The following is a 22,288-nucleotide window of genomic DNA, read 5'->3' on the forward strand; positions in this document are numbered from 1 at the left end:
AAACTATCGATATTTTGTGCATTTTCTCAGTGTTACAAGTAAAATCACTATTATTTATTGAATCATTTTGCTCACGGTTGATTGAATGAAATTTTATGCAGCCACTATTGATTAAATATTTTGCATAAATGTTGAAGAACAAGTGTTGAAGAGAAAAATAAGGACACAAATGCACGTTTCTGTGTTGAATCAAGTTAGGATTTTAGATACAAAATAATCCTTTTTGAGTTGACAATCCAAGAGTTCAATTTAAAGTAATAGGAAATCAATTAAACGATAGAAACAGTGCTAAATTGTATACGAAAATTGCAATTGCGACAGTATTTCACTTGTTTTTTTCTTCTTTAGTGAAGATGTTGATCTTTTGAGCAATTTTAATCGCCGTGAGCAATTCTTTTCCCTGGGAAAAAAACAACCAACTATAAACACACATAAAATATTCATAAACAATAATAGTAATTAAGGTGAAGAATGCAAGATATAATATTTGACATGAAATTATCATGCTAATTGAAGATGATATTTGATAGTTGATTGTATTTGTATATTCTTGAAATTTACATAAACGCGCCTCTTAAGCATCGATGTGGTAGATGAAATATTGTTGTTACATGTGGATTTGACATTTTCCTGAAAAGATACCCAATTGACAATGCTCGACTAAACTCCGACTCACAGTCGTCACGATTAGTTAATTTAAGGTAAAGTGAATTTCAGTCTCTTTTCCAACCATTTTTCTATGGTTGTTTTCACATATATATAGACTATTTCCACGTGAATTCCATTGTCGATCGAATTATTGGTAAATGGACAACACTTTATCTGCGAATCTTTACAGTTGATATTTTTGGTTGGACAATTTCAGGAGTGCATTTTTGGTCGTATTCGATCCCAATTCGCCACACGAACAGTGTTATCGAGACGCGTTGATGCTCAAATTGTCAATTGGGTGGTGAAAAGATTTTACAATTCCCCTTTTTGACATTTTGCAACACCTTTTCCTGCATTTCATCAACTTTCTTTCGTTCCAATGTAACAACAATCAGTAGTTTTATGACAAGTTTCATGAATTATATAAGTCTTCTTTGTACTTTCCTAGTCACTTATTGAATGATTCTTGTGTGTGTGTTTTTTTTCTTTGTGGGAAAAGATGAAAAATCAAAAAAATGTCAAATCGATATTATTTGAAAGTGTTAACAATTTTTAATAATAATAGAGAAGATAAATTGTGAAAGAACATTTGCGCTTATGAATATTCTATGCATAAAGATGACATTTAAGTAGTATGAATGAGAATGAAAAAAAAAACTATATCAAGCAGAAAAAAAATACTGTAGTGAATTAAAATGAAGAGAAAAATAGTCAGCTCAAGAGTTTGAAAAGAAAATTTGAGCCTCAGTCTTTTCTTTTTTTTGTTTAATAAAATAAGCAAAAAGTGAAGAATGTAATTTGAATGTAGTGAGTAGAAAAAAAAGAAAACAAGTCAGTTTAATTTGAAATTTTGAACGTAATTGTTTATCGCAAAAGTATTACAGAAAATCCTTTTATCCAGAAGCGAACTGCTTAAATCTGTGGATGTTTTATTGAAATATGAAAAAGAAAGAAGTGAAACCGTAAATTAACTTTGTAACTAATAATTTTTTGCATTTTTATAATAGAGCAAGACTTTTTATACAAGCAAATTATAATGGAAACAATACGAAAAAAAACACAGTGGAAACGATAAAACAATAAATAAACAGTAAGATTAAAGTAATTTTTTCCATAGATGAAATCATTATCGTGAAGGAATATAGTTGAAATTGCAAGAGTGACTAAAGCCCAGAGTCTTCTTGTGTCCACTCTTTTTTACCGCATATAAAGGAAATAGCTAAGCAGTTTTCACCTTGATTCAGCTACAAGAGTTTTGTGTAGCTTTTTATAATGTAATTAAATGATGATATGAAGAAAATGTAGAAATTCTTTATATATATTATAAACCTAATTTTATCAGCTGATCTCTTTTGTGCGCAGAGGCAAAAGATCAGTGCTTGTAATGAATTTTATTTCAACACTTATTTATTTTAAGAACAAGTAAATTAATATTACAAAAAAAACTCACGTCTTATCAATGCGTCCATGCGAGATTGCGCGCTCGTCAGCATCTCTACTTGCCACCGGCGAATTATCAGCAATTGTCGATCGTGCGGCCCATTAGCTCAGTTGGTTAGAGCGTCGTGCTAATAACGCGAAGGTCGTGGGTTCGATCCCCCCATGGGCCACATTTTTTGCCTTTTCACGCTCTTCACTCCTCAAATTGGTCTCCTCTTTTGATGTATTTCATTGAATTTTAACAGAGAAAAGTATTGAACGCAAGCCGAAGTTCTTCATAATTCCAGTTGTGATATTGAAACAACATTCGCTTCATATACAATAATTTATTTAAATATACAAAACATTTAGATAATTAGTTAATACAGAATAGGGTTTAGGTTTTACACATACGGCTAATATTCACTACATGGTTTTCGCTCCCCTTCAATTTTCACTCTCGGTATTTTTATTGTTTGTATAATTCAATATTGTATCAATATCATCAATAATAGTTATTAAATATCTAATAATATTTTACGGTATATTCTGTACATTTCTTTATGAGTTCCACATAAGATATTTTTTTCTCGTATATTTATGCCTATAAATTAACACTTTTTTTTCAATCTGATCTTCTGAGTTTCTTTCATTGGCAGTTCTTTATTCAAAATTTTTTTTTCCACTACAAAAGATTTTTACAACTGAATTATTGTTCTTTTGCAAGATCATGAAAAAAATACACTCACAATCAGAAAAAAAACAACAAATATAGAGATGAAAAACAATATTTTCTAATCAGTCTTTGCAGTGATTTTTTTTTCTCTGAAGGGCTTTTTTTCTTTTTCTTTCTTGTCAATTTGCGTTGAGGAAAACCATTTTACAAAGAACATCCTAAGTAAGTTAAATTATCAAATTATTATTTACAGGACACTTAATAATGTGAAAAAAAATTGCAAAATCTCTGTATATTTTGCAAAAAATGCATTTTCTTTTTCTATTGTCTTTTGGTATTTTTTTCTCTCACTCTCTCTCTCTCTTAATTATTTACTTGTTGCGCTTCTTTGTCCTTAGAATTATTTCACCTGCAGCAACTTGCATTTAAAATTTTCCGTGGAAAAAGGTAGAAAAGAATTTTGTATGAAAAATGCTTTTCAACTATAATTAGAAAAATGGCATTAAAAAAGTTCGTGCAATTTTGTATTGATTGAAATTGCAGCTCAAAATGCGGTATAAAAATTGTCTCATTTTCTCCTCTCATAAATCCTCATCTTGCGAATGGCTCTTAAATAGCTCACGTTTAATTGCTAAATACTGTATAAGCTTAGATATGATTCCTCAGGGATATGCTTCGAGTGATGTCTCTAAAGTGGGTCCAGCGTTTCTCATTTTATATACGATATAAAGACAGTTTACGATTAAATATGTTCTCTTGGGCGTGATGGTTAAATTCAGCTTTTTGTTGGGTTTTGTGATGACACATCATTTCGCATTCTCTATATTTCTATCAAAAGTAAATGGTTTTTATGCTTTTAGACAGTGTATATGAATATTTTAATATGCATTATATTATATTTCTTATGGTTTTCTCAAGATATTCTTTTTGGCTTTGCGATTTATTCCAAGATTTTTGTATAAAGTGCTGAAGTTCTACGATTAATTCCATTTTGTTTTTTTTTATACATCAGGCATTTTCAGAAAGCAGAGCTGCAAAGCATTACAAAGTTTATCCGTTTTTATCTTTCTTTCTCTCTTTCTCAAGGTGGGGCGATTGATATTATGTTTTGATAAATAGAAGCAGAAGGAATTGTGATGCATATTAGTTAAGAAAAACTTTCATCTTCCTTGGCGGAATCGCTTTTTCAGTCTATGAACAACACTGTGGTTTCCGCAAAGAATTGTCTTTGTCTCAAATTCTCTCAATAATCTTTCTACAAGTGCTTTTCGCCTTAAAGTCTAGAGTATTTTGCTACTAATCATGTCGATAGAGGGCAGTGCGCGCGCGCTATGTACAAAGAGTCGTCCGTGCGCCTAGTGAGTGATGTAGAGGTCCTGCTCGGAGATGATGGAGTAGTTGGCGGAGTCCCTGTCCTCGGGGATGGGCATCACGGCCAGCGGCTCGTGCAGGAGCTTCGAGAAGGTGTGATGGCCGCTGCCCAGGCCCAGGATGCCGTACGGCGACTCGGCCGTGCGCACGTGCGGCAGGCGCCGCAGGAACTGGTTCTGCGTGCTGAACTGGCGGATGCCGTTGGGCAGCGTCGTGTGCTGCAGCAGCTGCGTCTTGGACTGCGAGTTGGGCGTGATGCTGTGCTGGCGCAGGCCCTGGATTTGCTGGTGGCAGCCCATGGGCAGCGGCATGGTGCTGCAGTGCGGATACTCAGTCATCGGCGGCTCGGAGATCGCCCTGGTGAGCGGCAGCGTGGCGCTGCTGGCGCGCAGGCCGTCCGCAGCGAAGCTGGACATTCGCATGTTCGTGGAGCGGCCGAAGGGCTCCTCCTCGATGGCCGGCGGCACGGGCTTGGCCGCCACCTTGGCCGCAGCGCCGCCGGGACGCGGCCTGATCACCACCTCCGCCAGCTCGCGCTCCTCGCCGGAGTGCACGCCGCTGGAGGTCTCCGAGGGCGCTCTGTCCGGCGGAGACGCAGACTCCTCAGTGGACGTGGTGTCGGAGCGAGGAGTCAGCGCCTCGTTGGGCACGCCAGAGTCGGCTCGTCGCAAGCATCGCGGCGTTGAGCTCGATGTTATCTGCACAGACAGGAGACATTGCGTGAGGAATTGCATCAATTGCAAGAACTGCATTGAGATTCCGTTTGGTAATTGTGAAGGAATCTAACAGAAAATCGCTTTTTGGGCATCCTTTTCAAACATAACCTACAAATTTAGCAGCTTTCTGTGGCAAAACCAGAAAATTAATCAGTTTAATGAACTAAAAATGACTGATTTCAGCTCTAAAATGTGTCTAAACAATTTTACAAAGACTTTTTCCAGCTCAAAATGCTATTTTCTGAGATTAAGGATTGGTTTGCAGTAATTTTTAACTTTAAAGATGGCGAATAGTGACTTTTTTTAGCATACAAATGTTTGTTTCGCAAAAATGTAGGTTTTTAGAAGTTTAATTCCCCATTAAACTGATCGGATAACCTGAAACTCTTGAGAAGCTTGAGAACTTCAATTTCCTAAGACTTCTGCTCAGCTGTACACCGCTTCCGGTCATGATATCTCCCCCTTGAGTCCGCATACTTACGTGTGCTTCGTTGGTGTGCACCGTGACAGTGACTGGCGCCAAGGGACTGACCATCTGCTCAATTGGCGGCTCGAGATCTCTCGTGGAAGCATAGGTAACGCTATCATCGCGGACACTCTCCAGCAACTGCAATCAGAGCACAGATCAGACAGTGTTCTGATATTATTCGTCCTTCATTTGGTCCATCCTTACCTTGCCCTCTTCCGATGTGTTGTCATCCGTCATGTCGCAGTGCGCGGACAAGTCGCTGAGGTGCAGAAGGTCCCCCGTGGGCCCTCTTAAGGTGGCGTAATCTCCGTCATCAGCCTCCCCCGCAAGAGGGGCGACACATAGCGCGGCTCCACGGCCCTTATTGCTGCAATGCCAAACAATACACAATCACAATTCTGTCTCAAATCCACGCCAATCTTCCTCTAAACTCTCTCTAAATCATTCTTGATTCTCAGATGGAATCAAACTGAATGCGTAAACACTTGACAAGCGTGAAAGAATAAACACACACACGTGAAAGAGAATTCACTTTTGGGGCATGATTTTGCCCGGAAAGTAAATCAAAAATATATATATAAATAGACTATTTTCTGTGCTCAACTACAAAAAAAAAATATTTCTGCATGAAATGATAATTCTGACAAAAAGAGGCAAAACGAACCAAAGTGATAACAGAGTGGCAAAAGTAATTCCTGCGAAATGGCATGCACGCATCTCTTCGTCTGATGAAAAATATCATGTGATGTTTCTTTTGATAAATAAAATCGATGCACAACTCTTGGGAGTGACAAATGCTCCCAACACAGAAAGCGCATAAAATTGCGTGACGAAACAAAGGATTTGAAGAGACGGAGAAGACAAGACTCTGTGGCTACAACGTGACGTGCGTTCGAATTTCCGTTACCGCTTGCCGTCGTGTTCAGCACCCACAATTTGCGCGGGCGACGTACTCGGAACTTCATTGAAGGTGACTTTGAGCTTCGGCGAGCTGGGCGTGAGCTTCGGCCAGTAGATGGTCTCCTCGGCGGCGCTGCCGCTGTTGGCGAGCAGACTCTGGCCCGGGGCGCCGGCCATCACGCTGCCACCGCGATGGGCGGCCAGCAGCAACGGCTCAGCGGCGCCCTTGGCCGCGCCATGCTCCAGCGGCGGCAGCTTAAAGGCCCAGCGGCGCTTGGCCGTCAGCGTGAGCCACAGCATGATCCACAGGAACAGATGCACAACCGATCCAAGAGCTGCAAAGCACAAAAATTCAACATTGATGGAAAAATGTATCCAACATTTCTCTGAAGAAGTTCTGTTATATAAGTTCTCTAAGAAGTCTGACTCACCGGAAACAAATACAGCCCTGTCCAGGCTTCCCTTGTACGTTGTGCTGAGATCGTGGAGGATTGGCGCCTTGGCCACGGACAGCGCCAAGACGTAGCACAGCGAAGCACAGTGCGCGAAGTAAGACCAAGTGTCGCCGCTCTTGGTCGAGATCACCTTCCTCTCGCGCATCTTCGTCGCCAACTTCCCGTGGCCGTAGAGGTAGAGGACCAGCGAGGAGGACATGATCAGGATGGTGGACAGGATGAAGAGCGAGACGGTCACGGTGGCGTTGAGGAGCAATCCGGGCGATCTGAGGGGCGGCGGCGGCTCTAGCATCTCCAGCTTGTACAGCACAGAGCATCCAATGAAGTCCAGGAGGATTGTCACGCCGTTCGCCAACATCTGAATGCTGAAGATCATGGCGAAGGACTTGCTGGTGCCCCAGAAGACGGCCGGATAGCGTACAGACCAAATCATGATGGCAATGGCGAGATTGAGAAACTCCAGGCTGGGCAGAGAGATCCACTTTTGCGGATCGGAGCTCTCCTTGCCCGCGGACACGCCGAACAGCTTCTGCAGGAAATCCACGATGAAGCCATTTCCACCCTCCAAAAGGGTGATGTTCATCGGAATGGCGCCAATCAGTGGCGATGGCTGAATAACCACATCACTGCGCTTCGCTCTCCTCGATGCATTCCTCGAATTGGCCTTAATTTCGATGATCTTGGAGTTGGTGGTCATTGGCGTGGATGGCAAGTAGCCCTCGGGCACCTTTTCGGGCTTCACAATATGGATATTGCTGTCTTTGCCACCCTTGCGCTGTGGCTTTCTGCCCTTGCCCTCGAACACCGTGCCGCCATCGTAGTTGTTCAGCCTCTCAAATGGCACAGGCTTCTCGGGCTTTAGCTCCAGATTCACGTCAACATCGTCGATGTTGTCCTTCCTGCTGCCCTTCTGCTTTCTGTTGCGATATGCCTCAAGTCTGGACCTGTGGCCGCCTCTGTTGCGACCTCTGCGGCCCACTTCCACGGTGGTTTGGTGCGTGGAGCTGGCCGGAAGTCGTTCCTCTGGCACTTCCGACGTCGTCATCACGCCGTGGCTGTCAATAAAGTCATCCTCGTCGTCAATGGTGCCAAATTTCTCAATCAAGTGTGTCTCATCGAGAACAGAGCCCTGAAACTCCGCCGTGATTAATGACTCGCCATCCGGGGTGTTGTTCTGATACGGTGATGTCATAAAGGACAGAATGACTAATCGATCCCGATGCGTCACGAGAAAGTCCAATTCGGTGCGCCAAATGTGATCTGCAAGCAGATGATGAGCGACAATTACTTTTTAAAAGCAGCTAAGCTTTATATCTATTTGTTCAATTCGGCAGTTAATTGAGAAAGACACCCTGGCGAGGAAGTTACAGTCAAGGAATCGAGGGAAAACGTCTTCATGGCACCACAAGGAGAAATAACAGCTAAGGTAAATGGACAGTCGATTGCCCGTGTAATTGATTTTAATGTGATTTCCCGATTTCCAGCCCTCTGGTGCTCTCCAAGCGCACACAATTGCCCCAATATTGCAGTGGGTGGAAGGATAAGAAGGAAAAGGAGCACCATTTCCTCCACCTGATGCCACACAGTGGGCCCATTAGAGAGCACAGCATCAGATAGTGAAAGTCGGTCGTTCACCCTTGATATCTCTCCCACGAGTTTGGGGGCTTTTTTATTGCCGCGAGGGCGACACTTAAGGCTTCTTTACTGCACCCATTATAAAATGGGGGTGAAGGCGAAACAGAGGGAATAAGATTTTTCCTCCATTTCCCAAAGCGCCCATTCTCCAAAAGGAAGCTAATGAATCAGCATTAGTGGGGCGATGATGGGAAAGGGAGGCCTTGATGGATTCTAGAGAACATCACGTCCTTCCTTCGCGATTATGTCTCGGGTATTGATAAACTCCAAAAGGACTGTCTCACACACCTTCGGAGAATTCCTGATGGAGCGAGAGAATTAATTTTACAAATTGAAAGGAGAAAGTTGATGAAAAGTGCGCTTAAAAGTTTTTGCGGTATCATTTCGAGAAATTGATCATCTCATGCTTCATTTATTTTGTCCGGAAGGATGAGTTCACATGAGCCAGATCCTGGATGAGAATGTTCAGGCAACTTTGAGCTTTTAAACTGATGGAGTTTTTCCCTCAGTTTCTTGATGAAGATATGAAACTTTATAGCATTTCAGGTGTGTTTCATAGCGTTAAACTGCTAATGAACATTAATCAGAAGGCTTATCATCACAAAAGTATCCTTTTTCCACACTCTTTCGCAAACACAGCCAAATTCACTGGTCTCGAGTGGCCACAGATAATTTACCACGCGCTGGGAATAGATTTTTTTTCTGTTGCCTTTTGTGTTTTCCACAAAATAGAACCGCCAGCAAATGGCACAAGGCAAGAGACAGATGAATCCCAGAGTATTTTCCACTGCCTCAATTCAGCCACAAACACACGTTCACTCAAAGCAATTAATGGAAGTTTTGGTGCAAGAAGAGATAGAATAGTTTTTACAGCAGTTTGTCTATGGAATTTAATTAAAGTCAAATGTCGTCTTCATGGCGGAAGTTCTACTTTATTGATTCACGTGCCTTTCTTCTTTTTCATTGTGTCCCGGAGGTATATAATTGGATGATTTCGAGGGGGTGTTAAGACAACTCTTAACCGTGTTTTTCACACTTGTTTACCGAACGAAGAAGAAGTTTTGGCGTAATTTCTCTTCTTTCACCCCTTATCGCTCCTCTGTTGCATTTTCTCGCGAGGGATGAACTTTTTGCCATGATAAAATTCCAATTTTTCCCGCCGGATTGGCTTTACACTCTCTCACCCGTGTAAACAATCCAGCGAATCAATAGAGAAGTGTTTTCATCTTGATACACTTCACAGTCATTTTCTTCTCAACATTGTCACAGACTTTTTCCGCGGGTGCTTTTATGATCCTCAAAGTTATTCCTTTTTGAATAATCTCCTCGGTAAACGAACATCGCAATAAAATTACGGCGTATCGTGAGTCTGTGCGACACAGTCTTCCTTTGAAATTCTATCAAGCTGGGATATCTTCTAAGATTCATCCATTGCAATACGCGCTGGTTTTTAATCATATTAGCGCCCCTTGTGGCATTGCATGTAAGCGGATTCAAAAGGTCTCCGGTCACTTAATCCTATACATGTTGTGTGATTTCATGTCCCTTAATTTGCGCAGGAACAGGATTATGCTGAAACGCATGGAGCGGTGAAATATTATGCCATATTAATCAAGTTCTGTTGACCCTTTGCAGAACGTGCAAGTTCACAGACGATTCTGCTGGAATTTTAATCACGTAGGGATGGAAAAAAAATTCATATCAAAATCCAAATTTTGCCAGCAAACTCATCCCCAGATGGTGTCCTGGCGATGAAGTCCCATACTCTTTCGTCTGTCGTTTAGACACAATGTGCGATGGCCAAACGACTATTTCCATGTAATACAAGCCATTCATCCCCTTTCCAACGGCGGCTAATTGAGATATATTGAGGCGGGTTTGTCTTGGATTTAATCCCTCCATCTTCCCAGCATCGCATTATGGTTTGCTTCCCAATGAAGTCCGTAATAACTTCATGGATTGTGGAGTATATTAATTCTCCTGCGGATTAATGCATATTCACAGTGCAATATGTGGTGGAATATGGCAATATTTGCATTGGTAATAACACTCAGAGGCAACCAACTCAATAGTATTTGATGTGCGGTTGTTGAAAATACACATGGAGTTCTTCCCACAAATTATGCAGCATAATTGCAATTAAACGTCTCGTTTATTTGCATAGAATGGCGAAAAGAATGGAAAGTTTGAAAGTGCATTGAAGTGAAAGCTTTTGATTTCTTCACAAGATACCATATCAAATTCCAATTATGAAATAAATGTCGCAAACAGAGAGGAATGCTATCAAATATAGCATCATTTGTGATGTATAAAAACATGTTTTCCTGCAGGAAATCCAGGAAAAGACAAACACACACACTTGTATTATGGATGGAAACAGGAGAAGAGATAACTTCACAAAATATAGCTCTATCTAAACACAAATAGCTAAGGTGGATGGTATTTCTGCGTACCACATAGACTTAAACTTTCCCTTAACTTTTCCTCCCGAAAATTCGGGAGTTGAGAGAAAACCACACATAATAAATTCTTTTCCCAACTAACGTGTGTGTGTGTGTGTGTTTGCAATTTAACTTTTGGCGACAGTGTGCAGAAACTTTAAAAAATATATGGGCGAAACAGAAATTGGAAAATAAAACATATCGCTTAGATATTTATGATCACACGAGGAAGTCATTATATATGGGCCAGATGCTTCATGCCATGATGGAGCTTTTCCAGAGTTCGCGAAAAAGGCGGTTCAGTGTGGGGTGAAACATCGATTGTTAGCTTATTGCAGAGACGTGACTTCATTTGCTATTCAGCTCTGCCACTCTTCGTCCTGGAGATGATGGGAATTTCATTCATTCGTGTTTGTCTTGTAACGTCCTTGTCTCCAGAGACACACACTGCCTTCACCTCCACTTTTATCAGCCTTAATCTAATGCTCGGCGCACTCAAAGGTGTGCCACTTCTGGAAAATTCTCGGATTCACAATCTCCAAAAAGGTTTATAAAGGATTGTAATTGAGTTGTTGGAAATTATGCAAATTATATGCTAATTTTATTAGAGCGAAAGCTCCAGGTTTTTACATAGAGAAGATGCAACTCGCAATTAATTCTCAGTGAATAAAGTTATCTTTGCACTGAAAATTCTACCTTGAATTTCACTTAATAGTTTAATTAACTACATTTTTTCTCCCTCTATCAGTGACATTTTCCCATACAAAATGCTTAATTCTCGATTAAGTGTGTGGGTTTCACGAGAAAATTGCAAACTTGAGATAATCTTTTAAACACTCACTCCTCCGCCCTTCAATTTCCCACCCCAACAGACAGACATATGTCGTGCGATGTCACACACGAAAACACCATTCCCACCTCCGCAAAAGCACCCCTGCTGGAGTTATTGCCAACTCCGATTACAGTCATCTCAAGACTGAAACACAGAGGTTTGCGACTAGTTTAGTCTCCCATGTTTATGCTGTTGGATTGTGTTTCTGTTGTTCTTTGCTCTGTCCCCTTTGTTGTCACCCAAAAGCCTCTCTCTCTCGCCCACTTTCACCCCTTTATCTTCCCCGTCATTCACTGTGAGGGACGGATTTTCTGCGCAAAGACGGGGGTTGAGGTGCGCTTTTCTCTGCATCTCGCCCAGGATGGATACATTATCGCCGGAGTCGGGAAGAGGAATTGTGTGCAAACAGGATGGGATTGACTGCAAAACACTGAACCACACCGACACTCAAACCCTGGTGACTTCAGCCGGAATCCGAACTTCCTGTGCATTAAATTTAATTAAAACCCATCCTCTGACCATCGCATGACATGCATTTCCACAAATTCTCCGCTATATTTCCAACTGACCTACTTTTAAAACATGAATTATGAATTTAAAAACATTCAAATGTCAAGAAATTATATAAAAGGAAATTATCCATCTACTGGGAGTCACTGAACTCTTTGCCAAAATATCTATTTTGATAGTATATTCACATGAATGACTAAATAGAGAGTGAATTATTTCAGAGCAGTTCATTGAAGCTTATGAAAGGATGACTAAATGAATAGGGCTTCCCGATAAAAGTCACTCAAATGTGGTTTATATTCCTCTGCAAGGGAGAGAGCTTTCAACTCAAAATTGTGACACTGATTCAATTCAAATATATTCCAGGTCATTGACTTTGTCTCCTCTTTCCACACATTGATTGCCAACGATTGTGCTTTTTGTCACTCAGTCTCTTTCCTTGCTTTTCTCTTTTTTTTGATTAGGTCAGGAGATTTTCAGGGTGGGATTATGATGGTGACATTGTCATCATTGTGTAACATAAACACCCGCCATCGGTGACTTCCGCCGGGTGAAATCCAAGTCGCAAAGGGTCAGAGAAACACCCTCACTTCTCGGCTCTTTATCTTTGCATATATTTCCCTGAGTTGCTCTCTCCATGGCAGCAACATGGAGTGTGTCTTCGGGGTGCTGTGAAGACGTGTGAACAATAATACGAGCCACAAGTCAGAGGATGACAGAGTCACCGAAGGCAGAATGCACAATATTGCAGTGAAACGAGGCGGAAATACAACACTATGCGCCCGTTTGCAAGATTAGAGGCTCTCCTATCTACACTTGCTCAAAGGAACTTGACTTGCAAATCTCTCTCATGCTAATAACATCGTATTAAAGCACTGGATGTTTCACCCTAAAATTTCCCACATAGGCAGAATTAGAGAGTGTCAGTATTTGCGCTGTTGATATGCCTTATCGAATATTTATAGCATATTTTCCACTTGAGTGCCTTTGGGTGAAAAATAACACTAATCCATAACTTTCCACTGAATGAATTCACGGGATTAAATTTAATTTTATATACTGAATAGCATATTTTATCACACAATCACAATATGCAGATTAATTTTGTAAAGCAGCAATTTCCACCATATTGAATGCGCCGCGCAAACAATTGCAAACATTGCAAAGGCTTTCAATCTGCTTAATTTTGAACTATAAACCGAGAGCATATCCCGTTTCCCATTATCAAATAAAACAATGCTGATATATCGATTTTCAATTAACTCCACTCCAATTCACATGAAAAGTTTGTGGGTGCTTCAAAAGGACCTCAATAGACACAAGCTAGCATTTTACAAAGCGTCCAGATAAAAATTGAATTAGGCTAAAAATTAATATGACAGCTGCCAACCTAGGAAAGAAGCCTGGTCGACATGACGATAATTCAATTTTGGCGCCTGCATTGTGATGAAAATTCCTGCCATTCGCCACTATAATCATCGCAGTGATGAATGGCGCAGCGAATTTGTCACACAGAATGCCATAAATAATGCTAATCGGAAATTGATTTCATACCATCCAGTGATGGAAGTTATTTTGCACAAGTTCCTGGGTGCAGTTCACTTAGACGCACTATATAGAAGGGTGTATTTTGTGGTTGTTGGTCATCCTGGGTGTTAAGGATATACAGAGCACTTCAAAGGGGAGGAAACTTTTCTCCTCACGCTGCATAATTGCACCCTGTGGACAGTAATAATTTACTAAATAATGTTAATTCACAGCGTGGGGTGGAAAATTCCTCAGCACGCCTCAAATTGAGTCAGATGCTGGAAAATGTCACATTTTGTGACCAATTTGGGTTTCCCGAAGGGGGGATTTTTTCTCGACTCTGCTTCCGAGAAATTAACAGTTGCCAATGGGAAAAGTTCCAATTTTGCAATTATTTGTCATTTACTTCAATTACTGGAGCACTAAATAGACAGTAGATTGGAGAACAATTAGAGCAATAATTGCTTTAATTTCGTCTCGAGATTCTTCTGCTCTTGCTCGCAATCACAAACTGATGGAAAATGTTTTTACCTCAGTTTTCTGACCAGAAAAAAGTCACAAATATAATCAAATTTCCTCATCGAGTGATTTGTTTAGTTGCTACCGAAGTGCTCAATAATTCTCATGTCCTGAGGGAGTTGAAAGTTTCAATTTGACGAAGCTTTTTGCGTTTTCACATCGCCTCGTGTTGCAATTCATATGGAGTGTTGGCAGACACGCACACATGAGTGCCATTGGAAAAATAAACAAACACTGAAGTTCACTATAAACACATTCACCCATTGTCCCCTTCGTAATTAAATTTATCTCCCTCTCTCGCTTCTGCTGGGCGCTTTTCCCTCACTCTCTGGGGAAAGCTTTTGGCCTTTGGAGATATTTATCGCCATCATCCAGTGGACTCTGATGTATCTTCTTCGCACTCTCGTGCTTGTGAAGCTTTTTGCAGAAATTCCTTTTTCACTTGTGTGTGTTTGTGTGTGGGGAAAAACGCGAATTAAACTTTTACCACATCCACATTATTAGTGTTCCTATCTTAGCCATAATGTCATTTTTCATTTGTGGCAAACGACTGGCAAAAATTGTGCCCTTTTTCCCGTTGTCTTTTTTCCGTAACATTCGCAATAGGCCGAAAATGGATGGAGAAAAATGGCAGAGGACAAATGGTGTGACAGAAATTTACATATGATCTTTGTTTATGCTGCACGAGAGTGAGATATGAAGCAGCCCAGCATTTATCATGTCTGTCTGGAGGAAATATGTGAACCTTTAGGTGTACCTTTGATTTCAGCGTATCATATTCACAGGTGATTAATGAAGCCTTTGGCGAAATGGATCCCTTTTAGAGGGAGAGAAACTAGAGAAATATGATATGGAAAATCTGTTTCAACGAGGAAATAAAAATGTGCTCAAAAGCGCTTTTTAATTTTTTACTTGTGAGCAGTGCTGTGATGGTTTTCTCTTGTAGTTTCAATTTACGACAAAAGAGCCATAGAGAAAATTTTGGATGGAAATGACCATAGTAGAAAAGACCGCAGACATATTGCAATATTTGCTTTCATACTTCTCTAAATGATATTTTTCACTTGACTGCATGAAAATCACTTTTTATAAATGAAAAGCTTTGTCATATTCACTGTGTGTTTGTATGATTATTCTGTATGATGGTGAAAAACAATGTGAAAACGTCCACAGACGAGAAGAATTAGACTTGTTAAGCGACTTCTGTGCCTTTTTCCGCTCAAGTTGTGCGGAAGACTTTTCTATACCTCTACAATTCTCGACTTCTATGCCATTCGACAGGTTTTCTTTTTTCTTCACTTTCCTGCAGTACTTTTTTCACACTTGAGAGGCTCAGGAACGTCTCGGGTGAAAAGCAAACCTCACAATAAGTAAAATCCTTATCCTGTTTCGCAATATGAAATACAAATGCACAGGCGACATTCTGGACGACAACTCCGATTTGCCAGTAAATGCTTTTCGATGGGAATGGCTGAATGTTGATCCCCTGGAGGATATTCCATTCACGCGAGTGTGAAGTTTGTGGAACGGCGCACATTTGGTGCAAAAATTCCCCATGTGATTTATTTTGGCAGCGTGAAAGCGTCTGCAAGTGCACTGCATGTGAAATTGTTGACGTTGTCTCAGCATTTTTGGGGGGGGGTGGAAAATAGACACCACACGACAGCCACCAAATCCCCAAATTACAGACACAAACACCCCATATAGAATGCTCCAACTTGTGACGGAAAACGGTGTGGAGTTCCCTTAATCCACTCCCTCAAACTATTCGTGCCAAAAACTACTTGACAAGAGGAGCTTTCGCCGTCTGAAAGCTCCTCTTGTGCCGAGGATTAATTAGGCGCTTTGCAAGGCTTGAATGAGAAGATTATCAGCAGATAATATCGCATTTCTATCAATCATCGCAGATTTTATATATGTGATGAATTTTAATAAACATTACTTTAACACTCTCATTCAGCCGCAAATCACGAGATTATTCTGTCACCCTTGGAAATCTCTTGAGAAAATTGAAATGTCAGCTCCAGATGATTTTCCCTGATTCCACCCTAAATGGCGTGTGAGTCAAGAGTTTTCTTTCTGACTTTTCACCTCCATACAGTGTAAATACTTAGCGTCATCATTTTCCCACTGCGTAAAGGGAAAGTTCTCAAGATATTTCACTAACTTTGATAGACAAATGAGCTGCAAATTTATGAAACGCTCTAAACTATGTACAATTACTAAATACTGCACTAAATATGTGAAGAGTGCATGTAGAGTATTTAATTGAGGGTTGCGAAAGCTGCAATTACTATTTGTAGACAATAATTTTATTTGTTCACCACTGATTTGTGAGTGGCTTTCCACTTTTCCTCTTCCCCAGCGCATCATCATCATTTCCCACCCTATTTGGGGTGTAATAAACTCCACCATCAGTGTATATTTAATCATTGATTGGTGGCGTTTGTACGCAGAAATGTGGGGTAAAATTAAATTATAACCCAGACAGAGTGACTTTTGTGATAATTTGTTTAAAAAAAAAACTGGCTATGTACTTGACAAACTATATGTTTGCTCTGTGCCATTATAAACCTCAACCATGCTGAAGAATGGCATGGGAAATTGCTCCAGTAAATGTAAAATTGCTGTTCTCCCTCGAGCATTCCGTGAAAACCATCGCACACACTTTATCTATATGTGGAGGAAAAGTATCTTCCACGGAAGAACATCATGAGTGTCTGTGTTGAGCAATCAAAATCTAATGAAAATTATGTTCTTTCCACACTGCAAGATGGCTTTGATGTTGTTTCTTCTTTCATTTTGATGGATAAAAAGGCGAATGTGAGCAAATAAATACATCCACATTCAGTCATAAACATTGCTAGAGATAACTTCGTTAAGGACACGCGAGGAACAGAACATATAACTCAATTTTCCCACTGATGAAATAAATCATATCGCACAGAACTGGGAGAGAAAGTGTGAAGAAAGGCGGTGGAGGAGGTGTGCTATAAAATTTCCAAACATTTTCCACCCGGAGAATTGGTACAAATCATGGGTTATTGGGAGAATTGCGATGGGCTCTTGCACATTTTTCCACTCTCAACCCCGAGTTTTGCACAAGAGGAATGGCCGTGTGTTTATGTGGGCAATAAAAAACAAATTTGGAATATTGTGTGGCTACTTATACGCCATGCGCCCTCCATAGTCTGTGCTCTATCACTGAACCTCCCGCTGGACCCATTCATCTCCCTGCGAAGCAGATTCTCAAGCCACGAGGCAGTGCTTCTCAAACTGCACCCACCGTTTGTCGCCAGACTGAATGAAACTTCGTTGGAATTTGAATTGATGAATGTGAACAAAGAATCTTCCACGCGAGAAAACACAATTTTTGGAGCCAAAAGTACTTGCTGAGCATTTAAATGCGGTGTTGAGAGACTCTCAAGTTTTCCTATTTTCTTAGTGCACAGCCCAACATTTGAGAATCCTCTTCCTTTCTCTAAGAAGACAGAAATAATGCACCCATATGGAGGCTCGTAAAGTGAGTGGAAGAAGAGGAAGAGATTGGACTTTAAATTGTATTACAGTGTGGGTAAGATATTGTCGTTATCCTTTTATTTAAGGATTTGCCACAAGCCTCTCCCGCTCTGTCGCATGTGTGATAGAGGCGGAATTTGGAGAGTGTGCAAGAGTGTGTTTGTGTGGAAAATTTATGGTATTGTTTACGCATCACTTGCTTGCTCAACAATGTGCATCCGCCACCCTTTTTGCCGCATTGGAGCTTTCGGGCGTGCATGGAGAAAAAAAGTGTTACACACATTTGTAATCCCTCCACTATTCTCCAAGTCCTGTTTATCCTCCAGTGCCACACCCAGTATTGTCCTCCTGTGTTGCACTGAGAAGTATGAATTTCCTCGTCTTTCGCACTGATGGGAAAACTGCCCTGAAGACGCTTGTGTGGACGAAGAGGGTGAATATTTATGGTGAAGGGAAGCGCATGAAAATCAAATCGAATTTTTATGGTACGGATTCTGCACTGACTCGTGTCCCTCTTTGGGAAATTGGAAAAATAGCGACACGCAGGGGATGAAATGCCGATGCAAAACATATGGCAGAATGAAAACGCTCTGATGGATTGTATTATTTCACATATCGCAATTCTGCGGAAACACTCAGCGAGTTTCCACCTAGAGAGTGTCCATTCGCTGGAATATAATGCAAAATCGATTGCGGTCGTCGCTCAGCACAGACATTTTCAATTCCAACACCATTCCGGCGTGCTGTGCAGCCGCGAAACCCATCATATCATCCAATTTATTGTTTAGAGAGACTTTAAGAGTTTGTTTCTGCTGAACTAACTAATTAAAATTACAACTACACAGCTTAAGTTCATGACTGTCTCGCATTACACTTAATGACTTTATTGTGCACTTAATGCTTGCAATTTATATATTGCATGTTTGATATTAATTCATGATTAGGTGGTTTTTAAAATAATATGCGCTGTAATTGAATATTTGCATTAAGAAACATATTTCTTGATGTTTTATCTTGTAATATTTTGCTCACGTTTGCATATGACATTGATACATTTCAGTCTCTATCGTGGAAAAGCCATCAATTGATGAATAGTTTATGGAAATTCACCTGAGGAATATCATTCTTTTGACTTATTGAACGAAAATATGCAAAAGAAAGCTCCTTGGAAAGCCCTCTTCACGATGATATAATCGGGCAATAATGCTCCGCACAGTGGGAAATATGAATAAAGGCATTCGTCTTTTATCTCATGAAAGAATTATTTGCAGAAAATGTTCGTCTGAATAACTCTGCGGAAATTTCTCTTGACTGGCGAGAAAGGGAAAAAGGAGGACAGAAATGTATGCAAAAGTGATGAAATATTCACATAGGACAATTGTTCCTTCAACTTCACAATGCAGAAACTCTCTCTCACTCTCTCAACTTTCATCTCGAGTATGACAAACAAAGTCGATAGGCAAACACTCCATAGAGTATTAATATGATAAAAATAGGGAGAGAGCCTCAATAAAACTGTGCAGGAAACTTCTGTTGAGGAGTGTATGACGCATCTAATAGGATTACAGCAAGTCTCTCAAGTGAGAGGAGAAAGCTCATGGCATACGTTAAAGCTTAAATGCACTGTGAATAATGAAGTTTTGATCTTCTGCGTCTCACCCCTGTGATGCTGAGTGTGGAACTGCCATTATTAACCCCTTTTCGGAGTGAAAGAAGAATATCATGTGAAGCTGTGGGTGTCCCACAGGAGGAAGCATCTATCAAGCGTCGCAAGTTCATTGGCCTACTTTAAAGTTAACTTTCACCCCCTGCCGTCATCTCATGCAATATTTACACTCGGTATCCCGCAGAGGCGAATATTAATGTGTGAAAATAACTCCTGGAGTCACAAGCTCATGAAAATCTTGGTCAATCTTGACGAAAGACTTCATAATCTTCGTGTTGGATGTCATGCCAAAAATCACGCATTTCAAGTTCAAATGCTGAGTGACAGTTGAAAACTTTGAGCAAACCGCAAATCTTGACAAAGTTCAGAGCTGAGGACAGGGTGGAAGTCACACAAATTATGCCAAAGAGTACAACAAATTAATTAAAGAGGGATTACATTGGCTTAGAGGGATTTTAATCAGACATGCCATGTAGCATTAGTCATGATGGAACATAATTGGCTTAACATGGTAAAACATGGAACAATACAAGTTCTCCTCAGGCTAAAAAATTGCTCCATTTCACCTTTTCTCTCATGGTGTGTGTACACTTTGAGAAATTACCTGTTTTTTCCTCCTCCTCGGCAATATGCTTAAGGATTCACGTCAGGAGACAATATTGCTCTGCACATTGATTAATATTCATTGGAAAAGTTTCACAATATTGCTGGCGATGTGATAAAATTTACTCCGTTAATTGAATTTTCCCTGGCAAATTGATTATTGTGAATAATTAACTCATAGATATGCATATGAGATTTTTTAGTAATATTGAACATGAAATTGAATTTACGCATTTGTGAATTTTTCAGTCTCTCACAAATGGAAAACTCACTGAATTTATCCCTCATTTGTTCATTTAATTATTCACAAGGGAGAGAAAGCTGGGCTGATGTACATTATAGAATAATTCAAGGGAGCTTTGCGAACAGTCGCTGAGGGGAAACTTATTAGTGGAAAATTGTAAAGCGAGGCGGTTTTGGGTAGTAAAAAGGCGAGTCATAAAGTTGGGCAAAAATATATTGTGGCTATAATTCATGGCTGCAGTGCGTGTTTTGCGGGGTGGCGAAACGAAGTGAAAACTGAGTGGCTCGAATGCGCGCAAAATTGTATCACAGGTGGAGAGGATAAAGTTTAAGGGGGGTGGTGAGCGCCTCACTCTCTCGATGTCACGAAGTCTTCATAAATTTGCATAAATTTATAGTGTCTGTGAGATTTTTCTTTCATTTTGCCATTCAGTCAGAATGATTTCATTCTGCCTCATGCCAAACGTCGTCGCATTTGCATTTTGGAGTGTTGAAAAGCTATGGTTGAGAAGGGTTTCTTGCACAGCATACGAATGGCAATATGACTGGAGAACATGATGTATTTTGAAGCTCTGTTATTCTTCAAAAATTTGTTGTGATTTCAAATGTATTCAAACACAAAGTTTAGAATTGGATATCGATCAATAAAAGTGTGTAGATAATATTTATCTAACACAGTCGAAGTTTGTGTATTTTGATATGAGGAACGAATTCATACTTTGTGTTATTATTTCTGTCTGAGGAGAACTTCTTTGTCGACACAAGATAATGAACTCAAGAATCTCTTAAGAAAGTATGTAAGGAAAAAGCTCTCATCATGTGATTACATACAAGATGAAAGCTTCCTCACGGAAGTCTGGAAGGAAGAAGAAACCATGTTATATTTTGCATTGAAATTAATCCAATGTACACGCAATCAGCGAAGCATGTAAAAGATTCTCCTTTTGGTGGATATTCGCCGACATTTCATATTAGCTTGGTGTATTTAATTAAACAGAAAATGTCATTTGCAGCCTTATTCATTTTCACGAAGCTCTCTCGAGCACTAAAGATATTGGATGAAGCGAGGAAAATGCCTTTCAACATTTCCAAAAGGTGCGGAGGAAGATTTCCTAAGGTAAAAGGGAGGAAATTACATTTTTTGCGTGCACGTCACAGTGCTGCATTTCTCTCTGACTAGTCGTCAGTGCAGAACTTTCAAGGGGATAGACTCGAAACCCCACAAAGACCATAATAATGGCGTGCTGGAATTTTGTAATAAAGTTACGAGTCATGCGAAGACAAGTCAAGTCACCAAAGGGTTGTTTCTTGTGTGTCACTTTCGAGAGTGTGAGTCCTTACAAAGTTTCTGTTGACATTCGATAAGGGGAGGACAAAACTGATTGTTGCAACACGTTCAACCATTTGTGATTGATTTAATAAATAAATAAATTGGCAACAAGTTTTCCTTTTTCACAGAAAAACTCCTCAAATGGACGAGAGTACACACTTTTCCCAACGAGAGGCAATAATCCATTTTTCTCTAATGATAAGGATCAAATTGCCGCGCACTCGTCAATTCACTCCCAATAGGCGCCCATTAGGAAATGTCTCGTGATTTATTATGATGCCTCCAGCATTGGGGATTTCTTTCTGGCGGCATGATAAATCAACTGAACGCATTTCACCCCATTATTTTATGCCTCTTCCATCTTTCAAGTTGAGAAAAAGTTCCATTTCCACTGAGGCGAAGAATGAATGGCAAAGGAGATTTGTGGTATGGGCAAGATGTGGGGCAATAAGTTGATCCTTTACGCAATTTCACAGCGATTCACGCTCACAGATAAGAGGTCAAATTGCATTGCGATAGCGTGACATTCTGATCCGTTTCATCAGAAAGCAGCTCATTGGGTAAATTGACAGTGACTTTAAACCCCACAATTTTCTCCCCCTTGAAATTGATCAGAGCGCGCGCACGTTTGGGATAAAATTCCATCTGACATTCCTTACCTTTTGGCAATAATCCGTTCTCAATCATGCGTGCCTCGAGCAGAAGACGCGGCACGAGGAGGGCCAGAGCTGCCACGACGTGCAGAAATGCCGAAGTTGGTCCACCGTGAGTCCACAGAGCCCTAATAACCGATGGAAAGATGGCAA

The 22,288-nt window shown here is 40.5% G+C and overlaps 1 protein-coding gene and 1 non-coding gene across 2 annotated transcripts in view; one reads left to right on the forward strand and one right to left on the reverse strand.

Moving 5' to 3' along the window:
- Positions 1-2,187: 2,187 nt before the first annotated feature.
- Trnai-aau (transfer RNA isoleucine (anticodon AAU)) lies at positions 2,188-2,261 on the forward strand. Its single transcript has one exon. It is a non-coding gene; the product is annotated as a tRNA-Ile (tRNA).
- A 145-nt stretch (positions 2,262-2,406) lies between these two features.
- The window catches only part of LOC132256555 (protein tincar), a 51,331-nt gene continuing 31,449 nt past the window's right edge, over positions 2,407-22,288 (reverse strand). Inside the window, 6 exon segments of the mRNA XM_059753047.1 lie at positions 2,407-4,815; positions 5,315-5,440; positions 5,507-5,669; positions 6,210-6,537; positions 6,634-7,917; positions 22,142-22,263. Coding sequence (XP_059609030.1) covers positions 4,102-4,815; positions 5,315-5,440; positions 5,507-5,669; positions 6,210-6,537; positions 6,634-7,917; positions 22,142-22,263 — 2,737 coding nt within the window. The 3' untranslated portion in view covers positions 2,407-4,101.

This window comes from Phlebotomus argentipes, unplaced genomic scaffold (genome assembly GCF_947086385.1).
Source record: "Phlebotomus argentipes unplaced genomic scaffold, Phlebotomus argentipes genome assembly contig_5, whole genome shotgun sequence".
Taxonomy (NCBI): domain Eukaryota; kingdom Metazoa; phylum Arthropoda; class Insecta; order Diptera; family Psychodidae; genus Phlebotomus; species Phlebotomus argentipes.